This window comes from Haliotis rubra, unplaced genomic scaffold, assembly GCF_003918875.1.
Source record: "Haliotis rubra isolate DU_JTF1 unplaced genomic scaffold, ASM391887v1 Scf1278, whole genome shotgun sequence".
Lineage (NCBI taxonomy): Eukaryota > Metazoa > Mollusca > Gastropoda > Lepetellida > Haliotidae > Haliotis > Haliotis rubra.
Window position 1 is genome coordinate 138,086 of NW_025765201.1, and position 27,035 is coordinate 165,120.

Here is a 27,035-nt window from a genome sequence, read left to right on the forward strand (position 1 = left end):
TACCCTTATGCTATCTCTGCTGAAGAAGAAAAACCACTGAGGTATCGTCATCAAGGCCAAAGATGATCCTAAAGCACAAAATAATGCTTAATGTCTTGAAAATATATCATTGGGATGGAAAAAATAACTGAATTAAATTGAAAAGGATCTCCATTAATCCGGGAAATTCAGAAGAAAATCTAACCTTGCTGGCGTAAGAGAAAATAATACGGTTCAGGGACTATTAGACAACCTTAACCCAAGGGAAACATGAGCCATGTTATAAAACAGATGCCCTTCTCGCATGTCTCATCGACTTTGATTATATGAAATGGTGAATTCTAGATTAGGCAATGCACAGAGACATATCTGTTTATGATAGACCCTCGAGGCAAACGTTGACAGTAACCTAATCGCGTCAGTGTATTTGGCAACAATGTCACGATATTGACATTGGGAAGTAAGATTTACCGCCTTCTACAATGCCACAGTTAAGAAAAATCACATATTTCTTTGTACCAGTTTCCAGCTCTGCTATTAGTCAAGGCAGAACACAGATAATGCTGCAGCAATTTGTTAGTGAGATCTTGGTTGATGGACCTTATGATAAATGGTTCATGCCTGGAAAATGATTACAATTGAATCTTTAAATATTGTCATAGTGCTTCCGGGATAATAGACACAGACGCTGCATGTCACGACACATAAATCTCTTGGCTGTAAGGACGGGAATATTTGCAACAGTCAGCGTCATTCCAACTTCTGTATATGACAAAAAGCGCAGTAGTAGTAGTGGTAGTGGTAGTAGTAGTAGTAGTAGTAGTAGTAGTAGTAGTAGTAGTAGTAGTAGTAGTAGTAGTAGTAGTAGTAGTAGTAGTAGTAGTAGTAGGAGTAGGAGGAGGAGGAGGAGGAGGAGGAGCAGCAGCAGCAATGTGTTGTTGTTTTTCTTTTTGTCTTTCGGTTTAAACTCACTAGGACACATACTCTCACATTTCACTTAAGATATCCATGTATGCTTAAGGCCATAATGGGAATGAGTTTGATTTTATGTCACAGTATTTCAACAGTATTTCAGATATTATATGTGTAAGTAGGCCACCCACATTTACCACGTCCACACTTACCAAGAAACATGGTCCTGACAGACCAAGGATCAAAGTGGCAGACTGATGTATCAGCAGATCCTGCTCATCGAATTGTTCTGCCTTATACCACTGGGCATTCAGCCAGTCATTCAGTCATTGAAATCAGCCAACCTGCAGGTTAAGGATTTACTGGCAACCACCAAGTCATTCATTTGTCTAAATGACATAAAGTAGATCCAGTAATAAATGTTATTAGGGGATGGCGATATCGATAATTTAATTATGTGGACCGCTGTCTAGAGAATGGTGCCTAATGATGAAATATTTCGACACGCTATCATACTGGCAATACAGAATTCAATTTACGAGAACACATCATCTTAATTATACCACACATTTGTATCGACAGGTTAATGCGATGTATAATGTGGTACTATCAGTACCTCGTTATAGAATAACACGTCTGGAATGTACGGGTCGCGATGACTGTTGAAGAGGCGTACAGAATTATAACTGGAGGTTTTCGATGACAGATTTTTCCAAATTTTTCCAAGAAGAAAGTACTACAGGGAGATTAACACTTTGATTTCAGTGTAAAACTTTAATGATCCGCCTATAGTCTACAGCAAGCAGCACAAGACTCCACCTTGGTCATAAACGGAGATTGCAACCACGACAATGTTGCTATATGTGAAAGATGTTGGGCAACTGAACACTACCACCACGAAGTATGCTTGCACACCAACTGCATGCTTGTGTCCTTAGGATACGTAATTATTTTTTTTGGGATGTTCGATGGACCTGTAAGTATATAATTGTAAGGTATATCCTCGTGTTGTCACATTATCGCAACCTTTGAAACTAACTACATGTGCGAACAGTGCGAGAACACGATGTCGTGATTTCGTTTTTTGTGGCCTGATTTGTCATTTCAGAAAAAAAGAAAGGAAATAGGCCATAGCGCGAATGCGCGACATCGACCAAAACCACATTCTCGATTTCTCGATTTCTCGAACCTATGGCATAATTCCAGAGGTCGAGATCGCGAGAATGTAAGAATACAAGAATGTCCCAAAGTTCAATCCATAGAAAACGTATCAAAAGTTACTCTACCAAGTCTTGCTGTATGAAATTATCTGAAGACATGATGGATTCGCAGACCAGTGTCATTTGTGGACGCGCTCTGTATCCGACCTTATCTTTTTCTGTAGGGGCGGTGGGGTAGTCAAGTGGTTAAAGCGTTCGCTCGTCACACCGAAGACCCAGGTTCGATTCCCCACATGGGTACAATTTGTGAAGCCCATTTTTGGTGTCCCTCCGTCGTGATAGTGCTGGAAGATTGCTAAAAGCAGCGTAAAACCAAACTCATTCACTCTTTTCTATAGACCACTTCTGGTTGTGTCTACATGTACGTGATCACAGAATCTAGTTGACCATCCAGTACAGTGTGGGTGCATTAGTCCCAGTCAGCTATAAATGAACATGTATCTCAACGAGGTCATTTAGAAAATAGCAGTACTAGTTTACATGCACTCAACTCTTGAAATAGAAATCAATTGCCCTTGAGAGCTGATAAGATCAAATTGACTCAGCTCTAGTTTTCTTATTGCTCAACACTGCAGCTTTCGTATTGTCCACGAAGTATTTTATCTGGAACTGAAGAATCCATCGAAACTGCGGAAAAATGAGAAGGCTATGAGGAGACTTTATGGAGACTCAGTACTATATCGAGTCTTCAGCGTTCCACGAGAAAATCGACATTTTTAGGACTGCATATCGCCATCAGTAACATAGAGTGCAACCTGGCGTCTGAAGTTTGTTCTTTAATTCGTGTTTCCTATAGTCTGACTTACTGTTTTGTGCTGACAGCAGAGAAATTGTCATTAGATAAAGTTCACTGAGTTAATAAAATCGAATTAGGACCAGCTGAGAAATGGGAATTGTTTTAAAAAAGGATCCACTCCGACGCATTTCACTGTCACTATTGTTGTGGTAGGATGTTCATGATGTAACATTGAAACAATTCTTTGTTAGACCTTTTTTGCAAGAAATGTAGGTTTGGTTAAAATCCAGAGATAAAACAACCATGTCATTTTTTGTTATCCTCTTAAGGTCTACAGCCTGATACACGTAACCATTGAAGATCCGGGTTAGAATTAGTCTTTAGCAACCCATGCTTGTCGTAAGAGGCGGTTAACGGGATCGGGTGGTCAGGCTCGCTGGCTTGGTTGAAACATGTCATCGTATCCCAGTTGCGTAGATCGTCATCATATCCTATTAATCACTGGATTGTATGGTTCAGACTCGATTATTTACAAACCGCCACATTGTATCTGGAATATTGCTGAGAGCCGCGTCAAAGAACAAATAATTTGAAACAAAAACACTACATGTAAATAATAAATAACAGTCTATTGAAACATTTTGTGATTTACGTACTGTCATAAAATGGTATCTCATTGGAAGTTATTTTTCACACATATTTCCCAAATTCAAAACAGCGATGATGATGACTGAACAACAGTATGATAATTACATGTTGCAAATAATGTCTGTCCATGAAATCACATTAAAAATTCGTTGGAGTGTGTAATTGTGTTGTTTTCTGTTACTAAAACATATTTTACTGTCTGGATAATTCACATACTGTAGGGTGAACCTCGTTGTTACTCAAATGCTACCTTAACGGAATAGTGTTTCTCGCACATCTACATTATGCTGTCGTTACGTTGAAAAGATGCATATACTGGACTGCTCAAAACACAATTATAGAAAATATTAATACTGAATTACCCAATAACTCGTCCTGTAGGAGGAGATGGTAATTTACTTTTGAGCTATAGTGTTACACGGTTACAGTGAGTGAGTATGGTTTTACGCCGCATTTAGCAATATTCCAGCAATATCACGGCGGGGGACACCAGAAATGGGCTTCACACATTGTACTGATGTGGGGAATCGAAATTGGGTCTTCGGCGTGACGAGCGGACACTTTAACCACTGGGCTTCCCTACCGCCCCGTCACACAGTTACAAGAACACATGTTGTTGGTCCTTGTTTCCTGGATCTGAGAGAAATATGTCAGGTTAGTGTATCCAGGGTAAGGGTTCCTCTCAGGGTATGCAGATGAGTTGTACGAGGATCATGCATCAAATTGCTAAAAAGCATGTTGAAATATGGTTCATGTGAAAAGCTGTGTTTTGGTGTAAAGTTTTGTTAAGAATTCGCCAAGTTTCACTGATTTTCATCTTCTACTGAACTCATGACAATAATCTTTTCAACGTTACGAATTTGTTTTACAATACTGTAGTTCATGGGTAAACAGTACTTTTAAACTGAATGGAATATTTTGCAAAATCAAGTTTAGAACAGTTGACTGAAGTAAGTTGCTACATTTACAAACTTTTGATGGGGAGTATACATGATTTCAGCCTGACTGACATTTGAAGCACAGAACGAACAACCATGTTACCTATTTGCTCTTACATGGAACTTGCTTCTGCATAATCTTTAAAGGCACCTATTGTATTTCTTAAATGAATATATTTTAAACACGATAACACAGAAAAAACTGTCAGACATTCAAAACGTACTTCGTGAAATTGTGAAATTAAGATTGCGAATCCTCATAATTTTACCTTGCCAGTTGAACATTTAAATCTCAGAATTGTATTCATCTTAGGATAAAAGTTGTTTAACAAACGATCATTGTTTCAAGCCGCTATTGTCGGTTGGTATTACAAGGGGTGTGCACATTAAATGAAACACCGAGTACAAGTAGGATTGGTCTAAGTTAACGCTCATCACGTACCGCACTTGCATTTGTTTCCTGTTCCAATTACCGCGCTTAAACCCTTTTAATAAAAACCAATAGTAGTTTTAAATCTATGATTGTTTGTTAAACAACTTTTATCCTATGTTAAATAAAATTCTGAGATGTAAATGTTTATTTGGCAAGGTAAAATTATGAGGATTTGCAATCTTATTTTCTGTTGATCTGATTCACGTTCTTGTTTAAAGTGAAATTCATCGGTACGTTTTAACTGCAAATAGACTATAGTCGCGAATGTAAAAAATATGTTCAGAATGCGAACACATAGAAACATGTTAGATCTAGACCGTGCATGGAGACTTTAAAGACGTCTAGCTTGTACAACACAATCCTCATTAAACATGCTTCGATAAGAGACGCAATGGGGTTTGTGTTACGGATCTTAACACATTTTTAAAGAGAATGTTTCTATTTTTCCGTACGATTTTCATATGTATCTTTTATCCATATTACTTTTCTCAGTATGCAACTTTGCAACAAGCACTACAGACTACAGTGTCCTATGATGCAACGTAACAGATGAACTCGAGGTAATCAATGCCTATTGCCATGGAAACGTATTGCCGTGCCATGACATATTCGGTTTCCGTTTCGTATTCCAGTATGAATAGCCAAATGTACTTCAGAGATTCCACACAAGATTTCATAATCATGGACTTATTATACAGTGACGTGTATTAGGTGTTGGGGCGGTGGGGTAGCCTAATGGTTAAAGCGTTGGCTCGTCACGCCGAAGACCCGGGTTCGAATCCCCACATAGTGTGAAGCCCATTTCTGATGTCCCCGGCGTGATGTTGCAAAATATTGCTTAAAAGCGTAAAACCAAACTCAGTCAGTCAGTCAGTCCTTAGGTGATCTGCAAATTACCCAACCATAAAGCGTTAACCTGATGGCATATGTTTTACAAACGATATACCTTTAAGATGTCTACCTCATATTACAACAGAAAACCATTATGGTTGAGATCACGACATAAACAATCGGACACTGAACACCCACATTCCTAAATACTCATAAAATATATGCGTGTGTCTTTAACTTGCTTGCTTTTGGTTGGTTGGTTGGCATCATCAATTCTCAGGTTGTTGACTGACTGAGTTTGGTTTTACGCCGCTTTTAGCAATATTCCAGCAATATCACGGCGGGGGACACCAGAAATGGGCTTCACTCATTGTTCCCATGCGGGGATTCGAACCCAAGTCTTCGGCGTGACGAGCCAGCGCTTTAACCACTAGGCTACCCCACCGCCCCTTGATCTACCTCAACGTTAGTTATGACCGCAGTTGCCAATTCAGCTATTTGCATACCAACGAATTTTATTACTCACTGACATGTATTGCAAACATTGTCTTCCTACGCACCTTAGTTTATTCTCGTTTATCCGTAGATCATACTGACTGTATCATGCCACAAGGCATAAAGTAACAATCTGGTTTTATCCTGACATCCAGAGTTGCTTAAATAACTAGGATTTAAATGTGAAGAAAATTAAAGGTTGATTTGAACATTGAAGGAAAGCTTGTCAAATGTGATGTCTATAAAAGTTATTAGTCAAGATCATTATGTTTTTTTTAATTTATTTTTATTGGATGAAACATGATGCCTGCCTCCGGTTGTAACGACTTTAGATGCAGTAAATCCATCGAGCCATCAGTTAAAAAGGAATATACTGGGATTGTAACTTAAAGTCCAGTGAAGTTAGAAGAAAGAAACACAACGTCACCAAAAGGTATCAGATTATAGATCTGACGACATGTTAAGTGGATACTTCAGGAAAACTCTCGAGCAATGTAATTTAACATCTTTGTTGTAGTGCTGTGTTACAAAACATAGAGTCTTACAACTCTTGTTCTAATAGTTGTTTCTTACGTACATATACTGAGTCAAAAAAGAGCAGGGCACTATAAAAAGAACAAGAGATGGTAAGATGGTTAAATTGTTATTATTTCATTGCTGAGATCTGTGTGATGTACTCGATACACTGACAGTGCCATAATCAGTTCCATTAGGCTACACCGCCGTTCCAAAACATGGGTATACAGAATGTCAAGTCACAAGAATAAAAATGCGAAATTTCTCAGTTCAATATCGTGTGTGGCCGCCCCACGCATTCACCACTGCCAAACACCGTCTCCTCATCGACTGCCTGATGCTTGTGAACACGTGGTTGGGGATTCTGCGCCATTGCTCTTGCAAGGTAGCGCCAAGTTCCTGCAAATTCTGAGGTTGGTTCCTAAGACCACGAAGCCTTCTCCCAAGTGCATCCCAAACGTGCTCTATTGGATTAAGGTCAGGGGACCTCGATGGCCAGTCCATGACGTTGATTCCAGCGTTTTGAAGGAAATTTCGTGTCAACATCGCGGTATGCGGCCGAGCATTATCATGCTGGAACTGTAGACCTGGGCCATGAGCCGCCATGAAAGGAACGAGTTCAGGGGTGAGCACCTGGTCGCGGTAAGCAGCAGCTGTGAGGTTTCCACGGATGACCAGAAGTCGTGAACGGTTGTTCCCACAGAAAGCACCCCACACCATGCAACTTCCGCCCCCGAATCTGTCGACTTCCTGTACACAACATTGGGCATACCGTTCACGACGTCGTCTCCAGACTCTATGCCTGCCGTCCGCGAATCTGAGGGTAAACCTGGATTCATCGCTAAAGACGATTCCAGTCTCTCTGGGTCCATCGGAGGTGACGTTGGGCCCACAGCAGACGTTGATGTTGATGAAACGGCGTCAATATTGGCCCACGATATGGACGTCGAGAATCGAGATTGGCAGCCCGCAACCGATTTCGAATGGTCTGTGAGGACAGTCGACCTCTAAACATCTCAGCCCTGGTTCGTGTAGCCGGCAGAAATCTGTCACGTAGGTGACGTAGGACGATTTGATGGTCTTCTGCTCGTGACGTCACACGTGGACGACCCGACCTTGGGCGATCAGAAGTGGTGCCAGTTTGTTGTAGACGACCTCGCAGGTCATACACAGTACGACGGCTGCATCCCATTGCTCTTGCGACGTCAATAACTGATCTTCCCGCTTGCAACATGCCAACGGCACGTTCACGTTGCACATTTGACAATCGTGGCATTTCAAGTACCGTTAGAACTGGTTTAAAAGTGTTTTTTCAATTCTTGAGGCCAATGCAAACACGTGCATATGAAGAAAACTTCGATGCGAAGATCACGTGATCGGCTGCACGTGCAAAACCTGAGTCGAAAGATAGGGATCCCATTTCGGATACATAGATGAATCATCAGAGAAAAATTATTCATTATTTTTCAAATTACATTTTGTGAAGTTTCTTTTTTTGACTCAGTATATAATAGTGAGTGAGTTTAGTTTTACACCGCTTTTAGCAATATTCCAGCAATATCAACCCACCACCCCAATACATTCAGTAAACATATACAGCAGAAACGGAATTATGTCGTGAGACATTGTGGCCACCTGTTAATTTAGGTGTTCCGGTTTTTGGGATTCAATGTTGAAGTTCACCGACGACCTTTTACTGTGTTGGCAAGTATGTCTTAAAAACTGGAATGATTAAAACCAGATGGATGTGGAATTTACAAATATCTTTAACGAAATTAATCTTAAATTGTAATTTTTTATTCCTCGACTGAAAACAAAATGATTATCTGTATACCGAATTACAAGAAGGGATATCCACAATGTAATCTATTAAAATATGGCAACTATTGCTTGTGTTTTCTTCAAATCTACTGACTTTGTTAAAGCTACGCAAAGCGCAATGTGTCACATGAGGAAGAGGCAATATTGTAGAGGCGGACATGTTTCCATTATTCATCTACAATAAAGTGTGGCTTCTCTAATTGATTCTGTCCTTCAGGCTACCACACTACATCATGCATGATGAACATTTCCCATTGCTAGCAGTGAATCGAACAATTATATAAAATATAATAACATCTTGCGAGTGAACTGATGATTGCACAGATCTGTCAAGGGCGTTAACCCCTTAAATCAAAAACCTATTCTATAATCAAAATATATATGCTAACTATGATGACACAAGGTGTTGCAGAAATGGTGAGCGTGTCATATCTCAGCGAAGCCCTTGGTGGTTGAAAACATTGCAAAAACATTTTGAATCAGAGCTGTTTGACGCCGTTTGAAATCACCGAGGGCAAGAGCAGAAAGAAATAATGCTCGACAGGGGTAGAAATTTGACTGTCATTAAATGTAATTCATCCCTCATACTATACAGTGTTGGTTATGAAAGATATTGTATCGGAAACTGTTGAATTATGTGCGTGCCAGGGTCACTGTTTCAATGAATTCGCGAATTCAGGAAAAACTTGCAATACTAGGTACTGTTTGTGAGAGAGGATAATTGTGGCTTTTGTCTTCAACAGAATTAAAGAGGTTATTACGTTTGAGGGTCAACCCATGAAGAGTCGCTTCTTTGAGTCTCATTTAGCAGTTGGTGAGTACAATATTGACAAACTTTATGGATACCAACTTCTTTTATTTTGTGAGTGCGACGTTTCGATACAGATTCTTGTAGCGTTGTCAAGCAGGACAAACCGAGTTAGAATTGGTCTTTAGCAACCCATGTTTGTCGTTAGAGGCGCCTAACGGGATCGGGTCTTACAGCTCGCTGACTTGACTGATATTCACCTATACTTTAAGTATGTAACGTATGTCTGTAAATGATCGAGCCTGGACCAATCCAGTGATTGACATCATGAGCATCTATTTATACAAGTCCCGTATCTGACATGAGCAGTGGGTCACACGATCCTGTAGGCTCCTCGAATGACGAGCATGGGGTTATAGTGACCCAGATCTTCAAAGGTAAAGTTTTGAAAGGTTTAAAAAAGACATCAGCGATTAATACCAGACACAGACAAAACATATTTCAATGGTTAGCTTGATATTGTTGAGATCTATTTTGCGGTTTCAAACCTACACGTTCCTTGTACATTACGTCGGTGACCCTAACACGTTTTTATCAGATTTCTTTAAACCGTCGCAAAGTTGAGTTTCCATAGCGATAACATTTTAGAACACTATTTTTTTTTCAATTTAAGCAGCTGATTTGATTAATTTTGAAGTGTATGTTGTCTACCTGTGGGCGTTTTGTGTATAATTAAGTAAGAAAAAGCAGCATGCTTTACAATTTGGCAACTGAAGCTATGTTGTAAAAGTGTTACAACAAAGCTCATCACACAATTTATTACATTGCATGTCTACAGAAATGTTTTTGCGTGAACCAGTCCACGGTTCTTGTTTTGAGTTGAACAGAAAACACGTTAAGTTAATAAAGCCTTATCAAATTAGTACAACGTTACTGAATCAAGATATTTCAACAGGCCTTTTCGAGTGAATACAAGTACACAAAGTTGAGTTATCCTCTCAATTTGCTCTCATGAATGACTTAACAAATTGCTTACACGCTCATGAATTAATGACGCAAACACCAGAAAAGACGCTGCAATGTAAGTAACCACGCAGTCTTGTCTTGCAGGAAATATTATACTTGAGGCTGTCTTATTGTGATGTGTTCGATCTGTCTTTCAGGAGAAGCTGAAGCTATGGTTTGATCCCCGACCGCGACACACCAAAGAACGTTAAGAGATGGTGCTTGTTACCTTGCCTGGTGTTAGGTATGAGGGGCATAGGTAGGCAGTAGGGGCCTAAAGCAAGTTCTGGGCTGAGTCAAAGTACGGTGTCTGCATAGGGTTTGGTAAAGTGCAGCATGGCATATCAGTGAGCATAAATCTGGCATACGTTTATACAGGTTCAAGCAGTGAGCATAAATCTGGCATACGTTCAGACAAGTTCAAATAACGGGATTGGATGGTCAGACTCCCTGACCTGGTTGGCACATGCCATGGTAACCCAGTTGCGTAGATCGATGATCATGCTTTGATCACTGGATTGTCTGTTCCAGACTCGATTATTTAAACATCAACCAAACCATCATGAACTGTTCCAAGTCACCACGCTAACTTCACTGCCAGTATTTAGAATACAAAGGTCAGGTTCCTTGTATCAAATACGTGAATACGTCATTAATATTTCATTCAGAAAGGCTCACAATTTCCATGTATTATCAGAATGATCAAAACACAGCCATTTAAGAAATATTGAATTGGTATTCAAGAGTACACCGATGAAACCTCCAGGAAACATTTGTAAGAGGGCACTGTCGTTAGTTACGTCTTCCATCTACGAGTCATATTGAAAATGTGACTTGACTTCTTTATCATCGAACACTAATCTTTTGAATATTGAAAGGGTATTTTTTCGGTTTTATCAGAATGAAATGAAATTAGCTCTCCCCCCTTTCTTTGGATTATTTATAATCCGTGTCTCCGTTCTTGCACGTGTTTATTTGTCTGGGTCTGACAGGGCATCATACCGTGCCCGTAGGTTTCACCAAATTGGTAAACGTCTGAGACCTCTACCAATTCGGGTTTTCTCCGAGATTGATCTGTCATGCCGGCACATGATTGGAATGCTGTTCATGGGGCGTTGAACCCAACTCACTTACTTTTACATATGTCTAAAGATGCTTTGAAACGGCCGCGACATTTTTATGAGTCATGAAATATAGATATATGTATTTGGTGACAACACGAGTTCCATAAAATATTCGTGTTATCAGGCTTATGATCAGTAAAGGGGCGGTGTGCTTAATGCATCCTCTCGTCACGCCGAAGACCGGGTTCGATTCCCCATATGGGTACAATGTGTGAAGCCCATTTCTGGTGTCCCCTCGCCGTGATGTTATCATGATTAAAAAGGTATAAGTATCAAAGACGTTCTTGATTCACAACTTAATAACTAGAAGAACTATAAATGTTATCCAGACCCTATCTATTTTTAAACTTTACTTTCTTCCCCAGAAAAAAAACCAATACCAACTGTGAAAAAGGTAGAGTGTGTTGTTTGTTATCGATTGGATATGCCTGTACAACTTTTCCATTTCGACGCCAAACGGTTGCTCTTTCTCCAACGGCAACATATACATAGTTTGTCTGGTGACAGTGATGAAGGCAGGCTAATCTGACTTTAGATCACAACAAACTCATTTGTTCGTCTCTATCGCCAATTCTTTTCTTGTTAAATCTGAAAAACAAATAACCATTTGGAACTTCAAGAAGTTCTGCTGAGCAAAAGCTTCCTGTACGGAATGACATGAAAACAAGAAATATACGAATCTATTTATCCACGAGATAAAATGCAAGTTTGATCATGGATACACTGTAATCATTTTAACCCCTCAAAAATACGTGAAATATGCCTTGTCTGTCATTGCCTTCAAACAAAATGTAAAATTCATGGATGCCTTAATGTACATTTTCAAATCTATATCAGCTTGATAACTTAAACCTTGTCTTTCATATGGCATATTAGTATCTATCAAATAATGATATGCTCGTCTGTGTCTCCGGCAGGGCGAAATGTTACATTTGTAACATCGGTATGGAGTGGAGATCAGGTAGAGTTCTACGTCTCTGGAATTGACCTATTCTTAATTGCAGTTGATATGACACCACATATAACATTCTTTGAATGGCATCTCTTCCTCGCATATAACATGTCCAGTTCAGCGATTCTGTGCTGAGATTTGACATTTAGGAACGATTGCCCAACAGTCAAGTTTTGCAAATCAATGTTTCATGTATTATAAAGATACGTATGGCGTGGATGGAATCACCTGAGCTTGGAAGACAGATGGAGTTTTATATCGTTGTTGTGAATGATTTTGCAACAACACGCTTCTTTCTGACTCTTTTTGAGTGGTGAAGTGATCGATGAGATTACTTCCAAGGGATGATTGTTTTGTTTACCTTAGACTAAACGGTCGTCTCCAGTTGAATGCTTGGTATTGTTCTTTTAAAACGTGGAATGTGTTGATTTTTGTTTTCAATTCCCTATATGTAAATTCAAACAAATGTGATTATTGCAAGCATTTTAATCGAATATATATTTATGCAGAATACTGATTTTCGAATGCTACATTATGTATTTTGAGCAACTAACATGTAATGTGCATAGATTATTGATTGACGTTAGCATGAACGATGCCTTGAGACTTAATATTCATTTGTTTGTTTTTAGCAAGGTTGACGATGAATATAAAATTTACATACAAAATTTGGAACGACAATATTGTGCAATATATCTAATTCATAAAATGTTGTTATGCATCAACAACACGATAACTCTCAACCAATATGTGTAAGATATCTACATGCATATACGAATCTGTATCATTGAGAAATTGATCATTGTAAACTCTTCAAGCGTTTCTAAATGATGTATGTTATGCACTAAAGGCCTGTGGTATTATAGTATTACTGAAATATACTTGTCTCTGTTAACTACCGGAAATGAAGACTCACTGAGACTGTCAGGTGAACTATTTCAAAATAATTTCTGAAATGGTGATATTTTTATTTTATTATGCTTAAAATTATGACAAAACTCGGGTGATTTACCAGTTATGATTACCACCGTAGAGAAATGAGTATGAGTGAGTGAGTGAGTATGGATTTATGCAGCTTTTAGCGATATTGCAGCAAAATCGTAGCTGGGGACATCAGAAATTGGTTTCACACATTTTACCCATGTGGGAGCTCGGGGATTCGGTCAGACGAGTCAACGAGCGAGCGAGTTTGGTTTTACGCCGCTTTTAGCAATATTCCAGCAACATCACGGCGGGGGACACCAGAAATGGGCTTCACACATTGTACCCATGTGGGGAATCGAACCTGGGTCTTCGGCGTGACGAGCCAACGCTTTAACCACTAGGCTACCCCCACCGTCACGTAGATAAATGAGCACAAAACGGGGCACCGGTATATAGTGAGAGGTATACTCATTGTGACAGTGTCGTGTATTGTTTCTAAGATTTCTCGAGGTTTATAAAACATCATTTACCTTAGTCTTCATAAGAATTATTGTCCAAACCTTTCGAGGCAAATATATTATTAGTTGTCAGTCGTATGAATATGTCGGATCACTTTTGCAGTAAAGAGACATATCCGTGAATTAAGAAGCAATATAGCGTAAAACACGCACTGAAGTTTATCCAAATGTATCTAAATCGATGCTCATGCTGTTGATCACTGGATTGTCTCGATTATTTACAGACCACAGCCATATAGTTGGAATATTGCTGTGTGCTGCGTTAAACAACAACCAACCAACCAAATGTATCTCCAACTTGTCGTCGACGAGACAACAGTGTCGTGATATACTGAAAGGAATTCAGTCTTAGTCCCCGATATAGAGGAAATTAAATTGAAACTCGACTTGCAAAAAGACCTTATCGATTACACCGGTTTGCCTGCAACAGACTCTTGATTAAGCCAGATGTACAAGGAAGTTCGGATTTGGATTAAGAGTGAAGGAAGTTTACGCCGCTTTTAGCAATTTTCCAGGAATATCACGACGGGGGACACGAGAAATGGGATTCACACATTGTATCCACTTTGGGAATCTTCGGCGTGACGAGCGAACGCTTTAACCATTAGGCTACCCCACCGCCCCTTTGATTAAGATAAGTAACGAGTACACACAAGCCACTTAGATGACCATGTCTACAGGGGTTACGGAATAGGACAACGGGTTTTGTTGCAGAATCACTAATCAACTTTTCCTGTTCAGCATATGTTATCAGAATTTGACAACGGGTTTTGTTGTTATTCTTATTAATATAGATTAATTTCTTGCCCTTCTTATAGATTAAATTTTGCCCTTCGTTTTGAAATTTTAATCATGTGTTTGTCGAAAGATTCGTTTAGACTGTGGTATCTGTTTAACACGGGATGTATTTGTGTGCTTTTACGTACATTTACTGCTCTTTCTTGCTGTCTCAGCAAAACACACTTTTACGAAGACACATGATTTAAAACGCTAACTCACCCGAATTTAAATCTATTGACCCTTAATTGCATTTGAAGGCATGTTTATTAACGAGATCTGTTCTAAATAGCACAGTCGTAATTCTGGTTGATTCCACAAAATATCCGATTAAACGAGCAATCAATAATTGCAGTTGCCAGATTCGTACATGGTGTGTGTTATTTCAACGACCAATTATGCCCTGGCTTTGCTAAAGTCTGCAGTGTAGCAAAGAGGGAAATAGCGGTGTTACCTTCATAATACAGTATGTCACCATTATTAATACATACAAGAGTGTGGTTTCTCTAATTGGTTTTGTCTTTCAAACTATCACACTCCATCAAACACGGACATTTCACATTAGCAGCAAGAGGAAGAGATATGTCATCAACGCCTAATTCTATAATACCAAATCTATTTATACACACACAGTGTGTCAACATGACATGTGTCAAAACTGTTATGGATCCGTACAGACCGGCTTGCGCAGCATCAACTGCAGCGACAGTGTCGACGACTACAAGCTACAAGTATTGCACCTGTGTGTATAGATTCTTCAGTGTGCAATGGTTACAGAAGGCCGTTGTGTGTCGAGCCTTTGTACAGTTGGCTGGTTGGTTTGTTTAACACCGCTGACAGCAATATTCCAAATATATGGCGGCGGTCTGTAAATAAAAGAGTCTGGACCATACAATCCAGTGATCAACAGCTCGATCATCGTTCTACGCAATTGGGATACGATGACAACAAGTCAGCGAGCCTGACCACCCGATCCCGTTTGTCGCCTCTTACGACAAGCATGGGTTGCTGAAGATCAATTCTTCACGGGTGGCTTTGCACCAAGTAACCATGTGTAACGAATGAAGACGAATCTTAGTACAGATGCATTAGTCATCCTCGATAATCTCCAGGGTATACGTTACGATAACTCTCCACTATACCCTGGATGCATCTACGGCTTGGGGCGATGATTTTATTACCTCCCTTGGCTGGCTTTTTATCTAATCAGGTGCCTACGCTGGGAAGTTGAGCGAACCAATCACAACTCACTTTCGCTACTCAAATTATCTAACCGTTTAAACTTGGCAACACAATTGATGCAGAGGTACTCTGAAAGAAGTAGAAGGAGTTCTTTCATATAGTTTTTAAAGTTTCACATCTGTGAATTTGTCGTTATCATTTCCCAATAAATCTGTATGTCACTGCGAACAAACTTTCGCGGCTGCGACTGCTATCTTTGTTGACACTGGCAAGCTTGGATGTAACGGCGGCTTAGCTGATTGGCTACTGTGGGAATGCTGAGCCAGCCAAGGGAGGTAATAAAATCATCGCCCCAAAGCCGTGGATGCATCCAGGGTATAGTGGAGAGTTATAGTAGCGTATACTCTGGATATCATCGAGGATGATGCATTAGTATGTGTATGCAGCAACGAATGCATGTAGCAACGTCAAAACAGTAACCCGTGGTTGTAGTGAAAACAAAGGACAGGGCGGTTACAAATGTCAACCTGACATCGGGTTCTAACGACATTAGTCGGTGTTCATTCTGTCAACCACCGGTTTGCTAGTTCAGACACTTTTATATATACTAACGTACAATCAAAAGTACACATTTGGTGCTTTGGGACTATTTTCCAAAACAAACGTAAATATTTTGACTTGTCAGTTACAAACACTGCGTCCGTGTAGTCCAAATACTATAGGTATCCTATACAGTGTTGTGCGTGTAATATCATGAAAATCATGATTTTGTTCGCATGCGCAAGTTATGCACCAACAGTATAAAACACAGTTGATTGAGATTGTTAGTTGTATACCTGTTAAAGGCACACATCAAATTGTCTCTGTATTTTGACTTTGTTAAGGGTACATTTCAAATTGTCAAGATTGTCAGCAGCAGAGCAAGAACGAGCCATTGGATGGGGGCTTAGAACAGCTATATTGGCAACGTTCGGCTGCTGAACGCCGACCATCATCGGAATAATGTTACTCGATAACCAGACTGACCACACCTCTGCCAGCCCCAGACCTGGAAGACCGAGAGTAACCATCCCGCAAGGTGACCATCACCTGCGTATTCTCCAATTAATGTGCTTGCGCGTTGGTTTCACAATACTATATGTGTAACAAGAGCGCCACAAAGGCTTCCCTTTCACAATAATGTTATACGGCTTACTGCTTAATACTTCATTAACGTATACAGGAGCACAGTTCATTCGGCAGTAGCTGTAACTGCATCCCTTCATGTCAAAGCGAGCGGCGGGGTAGCCTAGTGGTTAAAGCGTTCGCTCGTCACGTCGAAGGCCCGAGTTCGATTCCCCACATGGGTACAATGTGTGAAACTCATTTCTGGTGTCCCCCGCCGTGATATTGCTGGCATACTTCTAAATACTAAACTCACTCATGTTAAGTAAGTGACAACTTGTTTTGCACGTAGTGTTTTGCGAAGGCAGCTGTTCAGATTGTAGTTCAGATTGGTACTGTCAAACAGTGGCGCACAGACTCCTGACAGCGACACATGAAGTCGCCTTGTAAAACTGATGGTAGTGTGTGCTGCAATCACACGTAAATAAATTAATTTTAAGCCCCGAAAACTCGGCATGAAAGGAATGAGTTTAGGGGGGTTATCTTTCATCTTTCACGTTTACTTCTCGGCCCATCGGCTGGTTCATTTTCAAAAGTCCCCCGTCTCTGAGTGTATATAAGGACGACACGAGGGTGATTCTGCACCTTCAAACCCTAAGGCCCATTCCGTAAAGCGCTTGTAGACATAAGGTCATCCTAACTCGCATACTTTAACATAGCCCTATGACTGCCGTAGCACCACGAATCGGTTTGTGGAAAGGGGACTTGACTTACGCGCTGAACAAGCGATGGCGGGCCACATCTCTCATCACCGAAATCTTGCCAGTTTCCAAAACTACTCCCGATTTAGACAGACATATATTACAAGGCCTGCTCCTTACTACTACTACTGCTGCAGCTGCTGCTGCCACTTGTGTGTGTGTGTGTGTGTGTGTGTGTGTTATGGGAGGGGTGGTAGGGTAGCCTAGTGGTTAAAGCGTCGAAAGTTCGATTTCCCACATAGGTACAATGTTTGAAGCCCATTTCTTGTGTCCCTCGTCGTGATATTGCTGGACTATTGCTAAAAGCGGCGTAAAACTAAACTCACTTATCGGACCCACCCTTTATGGTAGTTAACTTCGTGTTTTGATATAATTTAGTTATTCATTCATGCCCATTTACTGATTTCGCAATAAAGATTTGTGCGATCAAATTTCTAGGGTATCCTTTGCTTTTCAGTTTTGAAATCACCTCGTAACAGTTACCATCCATTTCTACGGAGACCATAAAATATACATTACATGTATATAGCCCCTGATGCTTATGGTCAGATTTCAGTTTGGTGCCTGTTGGTAGTAGAGTCCTCTACTACAAACACATGGGAAGGGTGAGCTACATGCCCTTGTGCTGCTTAAATATATATTTCAAGATAAGTCAATATCACGAACGTAAGAATTGCCCAATATCCTATATGCCTTACACTGTTTGAAGATATATAGAATAGTGCATTCTTGGCATTAGTAATACTTATTGATCTCAGAATATCTTAGCAACAACACAAGGGCAATACTAACACCTAGTCTCTAAAATATCATATTTTACAGAAATAACTGGTTCCTAAATTACAATCATAAAATATAATGAAAAGGTGCCCAGAGACTTTTTTCATTTTCAGAAACTGAAACTGTGGTAACCTGGACTTGCATGGGCTTTCTTGGATATATGGGGCGGTGGGGTAGCCTAGTGGTTAAAGCGTTGGCTCGTAAATCCAAACTCAGTCAGTCAGTCTTGGATATATTTGCTTCACGGTCTGTCTGACTAAACAAAGGCCTGTGATGAGGACCTGCTGAAAAAGACCTATGTTGAGACGACATGCTGAGATTTTATAACGCTTTGATAGATGTAGTGAATGAAGCATTCGTAACTGGTCCTTTGCCCTGCCAAAAGAGAACGCTTAATTCCACATGGCCTTTTCCTATACATTGAAAATAAACATTGAAATATGAGTCGATGACAAAGACCAGTGACCAGACATTACGTAGGCGGTTGATGGTATCAAACAAGACGTCGATGTGAAGATTGATGAAACATGTGACTCTACGACCCCCCATCCCCAACCCCAACAAACCCCACCCCCACCCCAACCCCAACCCCAACCCCATTAATCAACTGTCGTCATGCACCTAACCGGAGTCTGATACTGTGAGCAAAGATCCACTGGACGATGACAGAAATCTTCAAACATGAGCATGTCCATTAGATCCATCAAGAAGACTCTTACGACATGAATAGGTTGCTAGGAACCTGTTCTAACCCAGGATCTTCACGGAGACGAAAACTACTTACTCTGGGATACTGTAAACCGTAGTATCTCGGAATTGCCCCCTTGGAATAGCTGGAGTGTGGCGAAAACAACAAAGCAAGCATTTCGCGGAAGCACGTCTCAAAGCAACGTGACGAATAGTAGGCAAACTAATGTCCAGTGTGCGAAATGCGCATCATCATCATCGTCATCATCATCATTTAAATCGTCGTCATCATCATCATCATCATCATCATCATCACTAAGCAAGCTGACATTCACAACCAGCGGGATACGCATACATGCACTGAATGACTTTATTTGTTCATTGAAGAAACATTACATTTCATCACATTACATAACCATTCAGTTATTGTTGAACTATAGTTCATAGTTCCTTTTGTTTGAAACATCCGTTACACGTCATGATTAATTTGAAATCCGTAAATCGTGAGCTGATTTCTACTGGATACTACCAGTACTGGGCTCCACCTGATTCACCCCTGGCACATTCGGCACATATTGCGAGCGTCCTTACATCTGTAAGGATCTGAAACATAATAATGACATTTTACATCATCCACACTTTACCATCTGTACCTCTTTGTTCCTGCAACGTGTTATGCCTTCTGTTAGGCTTGAAATATGAGGCAATGTAGCTCAGTAAGAGATGCAAGTAACAACCAGTTCAGGGTCCCGATCCACAAAGCCCTCGTAACGTTACACTGACTGACTGACTGAGTTTGGTTTTACGCCGCTTCTAGCAATATTCCAGCAACACTGACTGAGTTTAGTTTTACGCCGCTTTTAGCAATATTCCAGCAATATCACGGCGGGGGACACCAGAAATGGGCTTCACACAATGTACCCATGTGGGGATTCGAACCCGTGTCTTCGGCGTGACGAGCCAACGCTTTAACCACTAGGCTACCCCACCGCCCCCCGTAACGTTACAACTACATTATTACGTTTACATAGGCTAACGAATGTCGAAGCGCTACGAACGATTTATAGATCGGAATCCTGCTCTGGAATTGTGTCGGAACAAATTTTTATTTGAATTCCATGGGTATATTAGGGACATACTCAGTACGGGTCGATACAACATTGCTACAAGAAATAAACCTTATCCCTATATCCCTGAGTGTAATTCTGTTAAACTTTCTCGTTACAATTTGTGTCAATATCTGTCTCGAGTGCCTAGGGCTATAAATAGGCCTTTAAATATGGCTGCCGCGGCGGCCATATTGAAGTCCGATTCACCTCCCTTAAACAAATGACAGTGTGACATTCACACAGATCACTACTGCATAATATACAGACAGGGTGGAAATGTGAAATACAAACTCATACCACTTAGCACAGGCCTGAACTGTCCGTTTCCTTGACAATTCATGAGTTGGCAGCCATTGTGTCCCCCTCGGATGTTGGCGCCAACGTTGTAGCACATGTTGTTGTAAAGGCACTCTAAATAACAATAATATTTAATTCATTTGACAAAATTCAACAAGCAGTTATCATCAATATATCCTAAAAATGAAAAACTGTTTTTCGACAACGCAAAATTTAACTACCTCGCTCATTATTGTACCAATACGGGAATCGAACCTCTTCCCGCTTGTTACTAAGCAACGTTCATTCAAAACATGATTTGTAACAATTAGCTAGTAACACAGTCATTATACAAATGCATATCATTACGTAAGATTGAAAGGGCAAGTTGTACGTGTCAAGTACACGGATTTGCCATTTAAGGGCAAAACTGGGATTCGAACTCAGGATTATTTGATTCGGACAAACTTTGTGATTGTCTTTGGGGAGAATGGAGGTAGTCTATATAAACGGCAGCAGTTTACTGAAATAATGAACAACACGGATAAACAAAGTGTGGTTCAACTTACTTATATCAACAAATCGCATCTGCCCGGCAGTGCATCGAATCTTGCTACAGCGGTTTTGTGCCAGGAACACAGCACCACTGTTGTAGGCACGTCCTCCGTAATTGCATGGTGACTGCGGACGATTTCCTGTGGGCAACGGTGGTGAGTGAGTATGTTTTCACGCCGCTTTGGTAAATATTCCATCAATATTATGGTGGGAACATATTCAGATAATTAATAGCTGGACTTTTGATGAGGGAGGCGTTAATTTATATAGTGCCTAGTATCCATCTGACTAGTTGCTCACGGGACGCTGTAATCAGAATCTAATTATTATTATTACCCCCGATAACCCAAGCTGCCTGTTAGGCGCTAGAAGGTTATAATCACATGACTTTATCCCACCGGGTACCCATTTTCTGCTGGGTGGACAGGAGCAATTTTGAACAAACTCTTTTGCCTAAGGTGTGACCACATGTGTCAGGTGTGCTTCGTTGTGGGGCAGGACTGAAGTCCTAGAAACTCGCAGGAGTCAAACTGCCAAACACGGTCACCCAACCAAGGAATGTCCGAGCTCGATGTTGCTTAACTACAACTGATTCGTGACCTGAGCTCTATGAACAGGACCACACCCTACCAAACAAAAAAGCCAAGCAACGTCTTGTTGTAAGGGGCACCTGAATGGATCGGATGGCTAGGTAACTTGTTGATTGGATGTCATCGTTCCTCGATCGGGTGGATCGGTCATTATAATATTAATCAGTGATTTTTCTGGCTATTCACTCGTTTCCGTAATATAGTTTGATGGTTTGTTGTTTAACGCCGCACTCACCAATATTCCAGCTATATGGCGGCGGCCTGTAAATAATCAAGTCTGGACCAGACAATCCAGTAGTTAACAGCATGAACATCGATCTGGGTTACTGAAGGCCAATTCTAACCCGGATCTTCACGGTTAAGACGTCGTTAGAGACCAAGCAAAAACCGGAATCATGATTTATATGGACAACCTACTCCACTGGTTAGGATCGCTTGTCTTCTTCGCCCTGTCCAGTGCCGGCTTGGTCGAGGACGCAGCTACCACAAGCAACAGCAGGCACGACAGAGTTACTGGTAACGTGGACATCGTCTCTTTGATCTGAATGGAATAAAAGCGACTAATTTAGACTGAGAGATACCCGAGATCTTTACCATCGTCATATACTCTCCCAAAAAAGGAAACTCATAGGTATTTTCACGAATTTAATCTGCTACCTTTAAAGTGAGATAACACATGTATAGTGGATCAGTGCAAGCCAAATTTCACAGTATAAAATCTTACAAGTATAGCTATAAAAAAGTTCAATAAGAGAAGGCGTTTGTTCCGTGTGGGGCCTTTTCTTCAATGTCTATTGTAGCCACCATGAGCCCCCAAAACAGCTCTGCATAAGTCTTTGAATTCGACCGGTTGACGTTCATGTACGCGTCGGCCGAGGTCATCCCACAAATGCTCGATGGGCTTGAGGTCGGGTGATTTGGAAGGCCATGGAAGCACTGTAATGTCTGAAGATACTGAATAGTGGCATGTGCTGTGTGGGGTCTGGCATTATCTTACCGAATCATACACGTTGTAGATTCCAGAATCGAATGTTACGCACCAATCGACCCGTCGATGTAGTCGTCGTAGCACAGGGCCAAAATACGTCTTCTGACTCGAAGTCCAGCGTCTCGTAAACGACTACGAATGGTTTGCGCCGACACTCTCCTCAAACTAGGCACTGCACTTGCAGTTGCAGTTGCTGTGACAGTTCGACTCCGCAGTTGAAGTATCCGGATGTACCTATCCTGCGCTGTAACCCGAGGTATACCACTGCGAGGCTGACCTTGCGTAGAATTGGTTTGTTGATATGACCTCATAAACGACTGATGGTACTTTAGTGAACATTGAGGTGACGTCCATGGGTAGACTGAGACACTCCAGGAACCAGACGCCCAATGATAATGTTTCGATTTACAGGAGTCGCGGCATGATATTCTTTCATTTAGCTAAAAAACTGACAATGACCATCTAAAAACAAAACGGCGTTATTTAGGCAATGTCCCTGCTCACGACTCCTCAGAACTGTGCGAACCACCTTTCTCCATGACATGTTCATACAAGTTGACACTTTCGAACGTAAACGTGTATTAAAGCTTCCGTGTTTGCGCTGTGCATTCGTTTCATGTACAGAAACCATTATAATGACGAAATTATAACACTCAAACACAAGACAGTTCATACATTAATATCACCTATGCGTTTCTATACTACATAGGTTTCAATATACAGTGGCGTCATTATCTTAGCCACAATTAACACTTCATCCATCCCACTACAGTGAGTGAGTGAGTTTGGTTTTACGCCGCTTTTAGCAATATTCCAGCAATATCACGGCGGGGGACACCAGAAATGGGCTCCACACATTGTACCCATGTAGGGAATTATTGAACCACTAGGTTACCACACCATGGACAGACGAACACTAAGTGAATTTCATTTTCGATTTCTATATCGCATAATTGATCGATTCGTTTCGATTTTGCAATGGAAAGTTTTCTTCTTTTATTTACAAAAAGGTCTAACAAACTTAGGCGATATTTAATCAAATGTTTCCTTAAATTTTCCGTCGTGAGTATTGATTAATATATTTCCGGCTGAAGTAAGGTCTTGAAAGTTCTATAATAAGCATATCGTGAACTATCTTCTAAAGTGTAATGCCATTCCTGGTAAAACATAATAGCAGACCGAGTTCTAAATTCTTTAAAAAGAATTGCTGACGAATTTCCCTTATATTTTTAGATGTAAGACATTTGCTGTCGAACGAGACCTTTATAGACCTTTTCCCATAAATTCAATACGTTTCCAAATTTGTATACTTTTCAATCATTATTTACGTCTAAACAATTGTCAATCTTATCAAGGCTTTTCAGATTTATAATCATCATCAACTCAACATTCAAGAATCGAATATAACCCAAATTAACCTTCATCTTGTTTTTGTATGCATAAATTGTATGTATTGTCTTCTCTTGTACCACCGATGGTGGTTGAATGAGAATAAAGGAATTGAATAGAATTGAATTGTCACTGCACATGACTATCACATTAAACTTTAAAGTTTCCTTCAATGGCGTGTCGCGTGAAGTCTGATAAAAATGCTGTGTAAAGCTGCAAATGTTGGAAAACGGTTGCTATTGTACATTACATCATTCACGGTCAGGTGAGGAAAATCGTTCAGTCAAAAATATTGCACCTATATTGAATATTTCATGAAAATAAATTACCATTCTCATTATCTCCTGTGCGTTGATTTTGTTGTTCTTGGTTGATTTATTTATTTATTTATTTATTTGTTTGGGTTTTTTGGGGGGTTGTTGTTTGTTGTTTTTTTATATGTTGTTTTTGACAATATCTCACAGCATTTTCACTGCAATTTCGTTTACCTCACAATATATCACAGCACTTTCATTGTAATATTCGTTTACCTCACAATATCTCACAGCACTTTCATTGTAATTTCGTTATACCTCACAATATCTCACAGCACTTTCACTGTAATTTCGTTTACCTCACAATATCTCACAGCATTTTCACTGTAATTTCGTTTACCTCACAATATCTCACAGCATTTTCACTGTAATTTCGTTTACCTCACAATATATCACACCACTTTCATTATAATATTCGTTTACCTCACAATATCTCACAAAAATTTCATTGTTATTTCGTTTACCTCACAATATCTCACAGCACTTTCATTGTAATTTCGTTTACCTCACAATATCTCGAAGCACTTTCACTGTACTTTCGTTTACCTCACAATATCTCACAGCACTTTCTTTGTAATTTCGTTTACCTCACAATATCTCACAGCACTTTCTTTGTAATTTCGTTCACCTCACAATATCTCCCAACACTTTCACTGTACTTTCGTTTACCTCACAATATCTCACAGCACTTTCATTGTAATTTCGTTCACCTCACAATATCTCACAGCACTGTCATTGTAATTTCGTTTACCTCACAATATCTCCCAGCACTTTCACTGTACTTTCGTTTACCTCACGATATCTCACAGCACTTTCATTGTAATTTCGTTTACCTCACAATATCTCACAGCACTTTCTTTGTAATTTCGTTTACCTCACAATATCTCACAGCACTTTCACTGTACTTTCGTTTACCTCACAATATCTCACAGCACTTTCTTTGTAATTTCGTTTACCTCACAATATCTCACAGCACTTTCTTTGTAATTTCGTTTACCTCACAATATCTCACAGCATTTTCACTGTAATTTCGTTTACCTCACAATATCTCACAGCACTTTCATTGTAATTTCGTTTACCTCACAATATCTCACAGCACTTTCTTTGTAATTTCGTTTACCTCACAATATCTCACAGCACTTTCACTGTAATTTCGTTTACCTCACAGTATCTCACAGCCCTTGCACTGTAATTTCGTTCACCTCACAATATCTCACAGCACTTTCACTGTCATTTCGTATACCTCACAATATCTCACAGCACTTTCATTGTAATTTCGTTTACCTCACAATATCTCACAGCACTGTCATTGTAATTTCGTTTACCTCACAGTATCTCACAGCATTTTCACTGTAATTGTGTTTACCTCACAATATCTCACAGCATTGTCACTGTAATTTCGTTTACCTCACAATATCTCACAGCACTTTCACTGTAATTTCGTTTACCTCACAGTATCTCACAGCCCTGTCATTGTAATTTTGTTTACCTCACAATATCTCACAGCACTTTCTTTGTAATTTCGTTTACCTTACAATATCTCACAGCACTTTCTTTGTAATTTCCTTTACCTCACAATATCTCACAGCACTTTTACTGTAATTTCCTTTACCTCACAATATATCACAGCATTTTCATTGTAATTTCCTTTACCTCACAGTATCTCACAGCACTTTCATTGTAATTTCGTTTACTTTACAATATCTAACAGCACTTTCATTGTAATTTACTTTACTTTACAATATCTCACAGCACTTTCACTGTAATTTCGTTTACCTCACAGTATCTCACAGCACTTTCACTGTACTTTCGTTTACCTCACAATATATCACAGCATTTTCACTGTAATTTCGTTTATCTCACAATATCTCCCAGCACTTTCACTGTACTTTCGTTTACCTCACAATATATCACAGCACTTTCAATGTTATTTTGTTTACCTCACAATAACTCACAGCATTTTCACTGTAATTTCGTTTACCTCGCAATATCTCACAGCACTTTCATTGTAATTTCGTTTACCTCACATCATCTCACAGCACTTTCATTGTAATTTCGTTTACTTTACAATATCTCACAGCCCTTTCATTGTAGTTTTGTTTACCTCACAGCCCTGTCATTGTAATTTCGTTTACTTTACAATATCTCACAGCCCTGTCATTGTAATTGTGTTTACTTTACAATATCTCACAGCCTGTCATTGTAATTTCGTTTACCTCACAATATCTCACAGCAGTTTCATTCTAATTTCGTTTACCTCACAATATCTCACAGCATTTTCATTCTAATTTCGTTTACCTCACAATATCTCACAGCATTTTCACTGTAATTTCGTTTACCTCACAATATCTCACTTTCGTAGTAATTTCGTTTACCTTTGGATCCATGCTTATGCATTACACTAAATGTATTGACTACATGCCTGTGTTGTTTGGTATTCGCCCCATTGATCACCCGATTGTTTGGTCAAAAATGGAATAAAAACTAAAAATAATATTAATATATGTGACACACGAAAATAAAGAAGCAAAACCGATTGTGAACATAGGATACAGATAATACGTAAATCCTGAGAATGAAAAGTCCCTATACTTAATGGAATGCTTATGGACATTCGGCTCACACAACCTACCTCGTGACGGCAGACGCTGGAGTTCGTCGGTAAATGTTGAGGATGTTGCAAGGTTCTGACTTTTTACATCCGTCGCGAGATGACAATTACT

At 39.9% G+C, this 27,035-nt stretch overlaps 1 protein-coding gene across 1 annotated transcript; it reads right to left on the minus strand.

The window, feature by feature from the left end:
* Positions 1-19,446: 19,446 nt before the first annotated feature.
* Positions 19,447-27,035, minus strand: LOC124266736. Its single transcript, XM_046701523.1, has 5 exons — positions 26,945-27,035; positions 22,039-22,162; positions 21,046-21,171; positions 20,498-20,611; positions 19,447-19,694 (listed from the first exon to the last, which is right to left on the minus strand). The coding sequence occupies exons 2-5, from the start codon at positions 22,148-22,150 to the stop codon at positions 19,642-19,644; spliced, it is 405 nt and encodes a 134-aa protein (XP_046557479.1). The 5' UTR covers positions 22,151-22,162; positions 26,945-27,035; the 3' UTR covers positions 19,447-19,641.

What these genes read in the sequence shown, in the direction of transcription:
- LOC124266736 (XM_046701523.1), bottom strand. Translation starts at nt 22,150, where the DNA reads ATGTCCACGTTACCAGTAACTCTGTCGTGCCTGCTGTTGCTTGTGGTA. An exon ending in AAGCGATCCTAACCAGTGGA is followed by an intron (nt 21,172 to 22,038) that starts GTAGGTTGTCCA and finishes CGTTGCCCACAG; the next exon opens with GAAATCGTCCGCAGTCACCA. An exon ending in GATGCGATTTGTTGATATAA is followed by an intron (nt 20,612 to 21,045) that starts GTAAGTTGAACC and finishes ATTGTTATTTAG; the next exon opens with AGTGCCTTTACAACAACATG.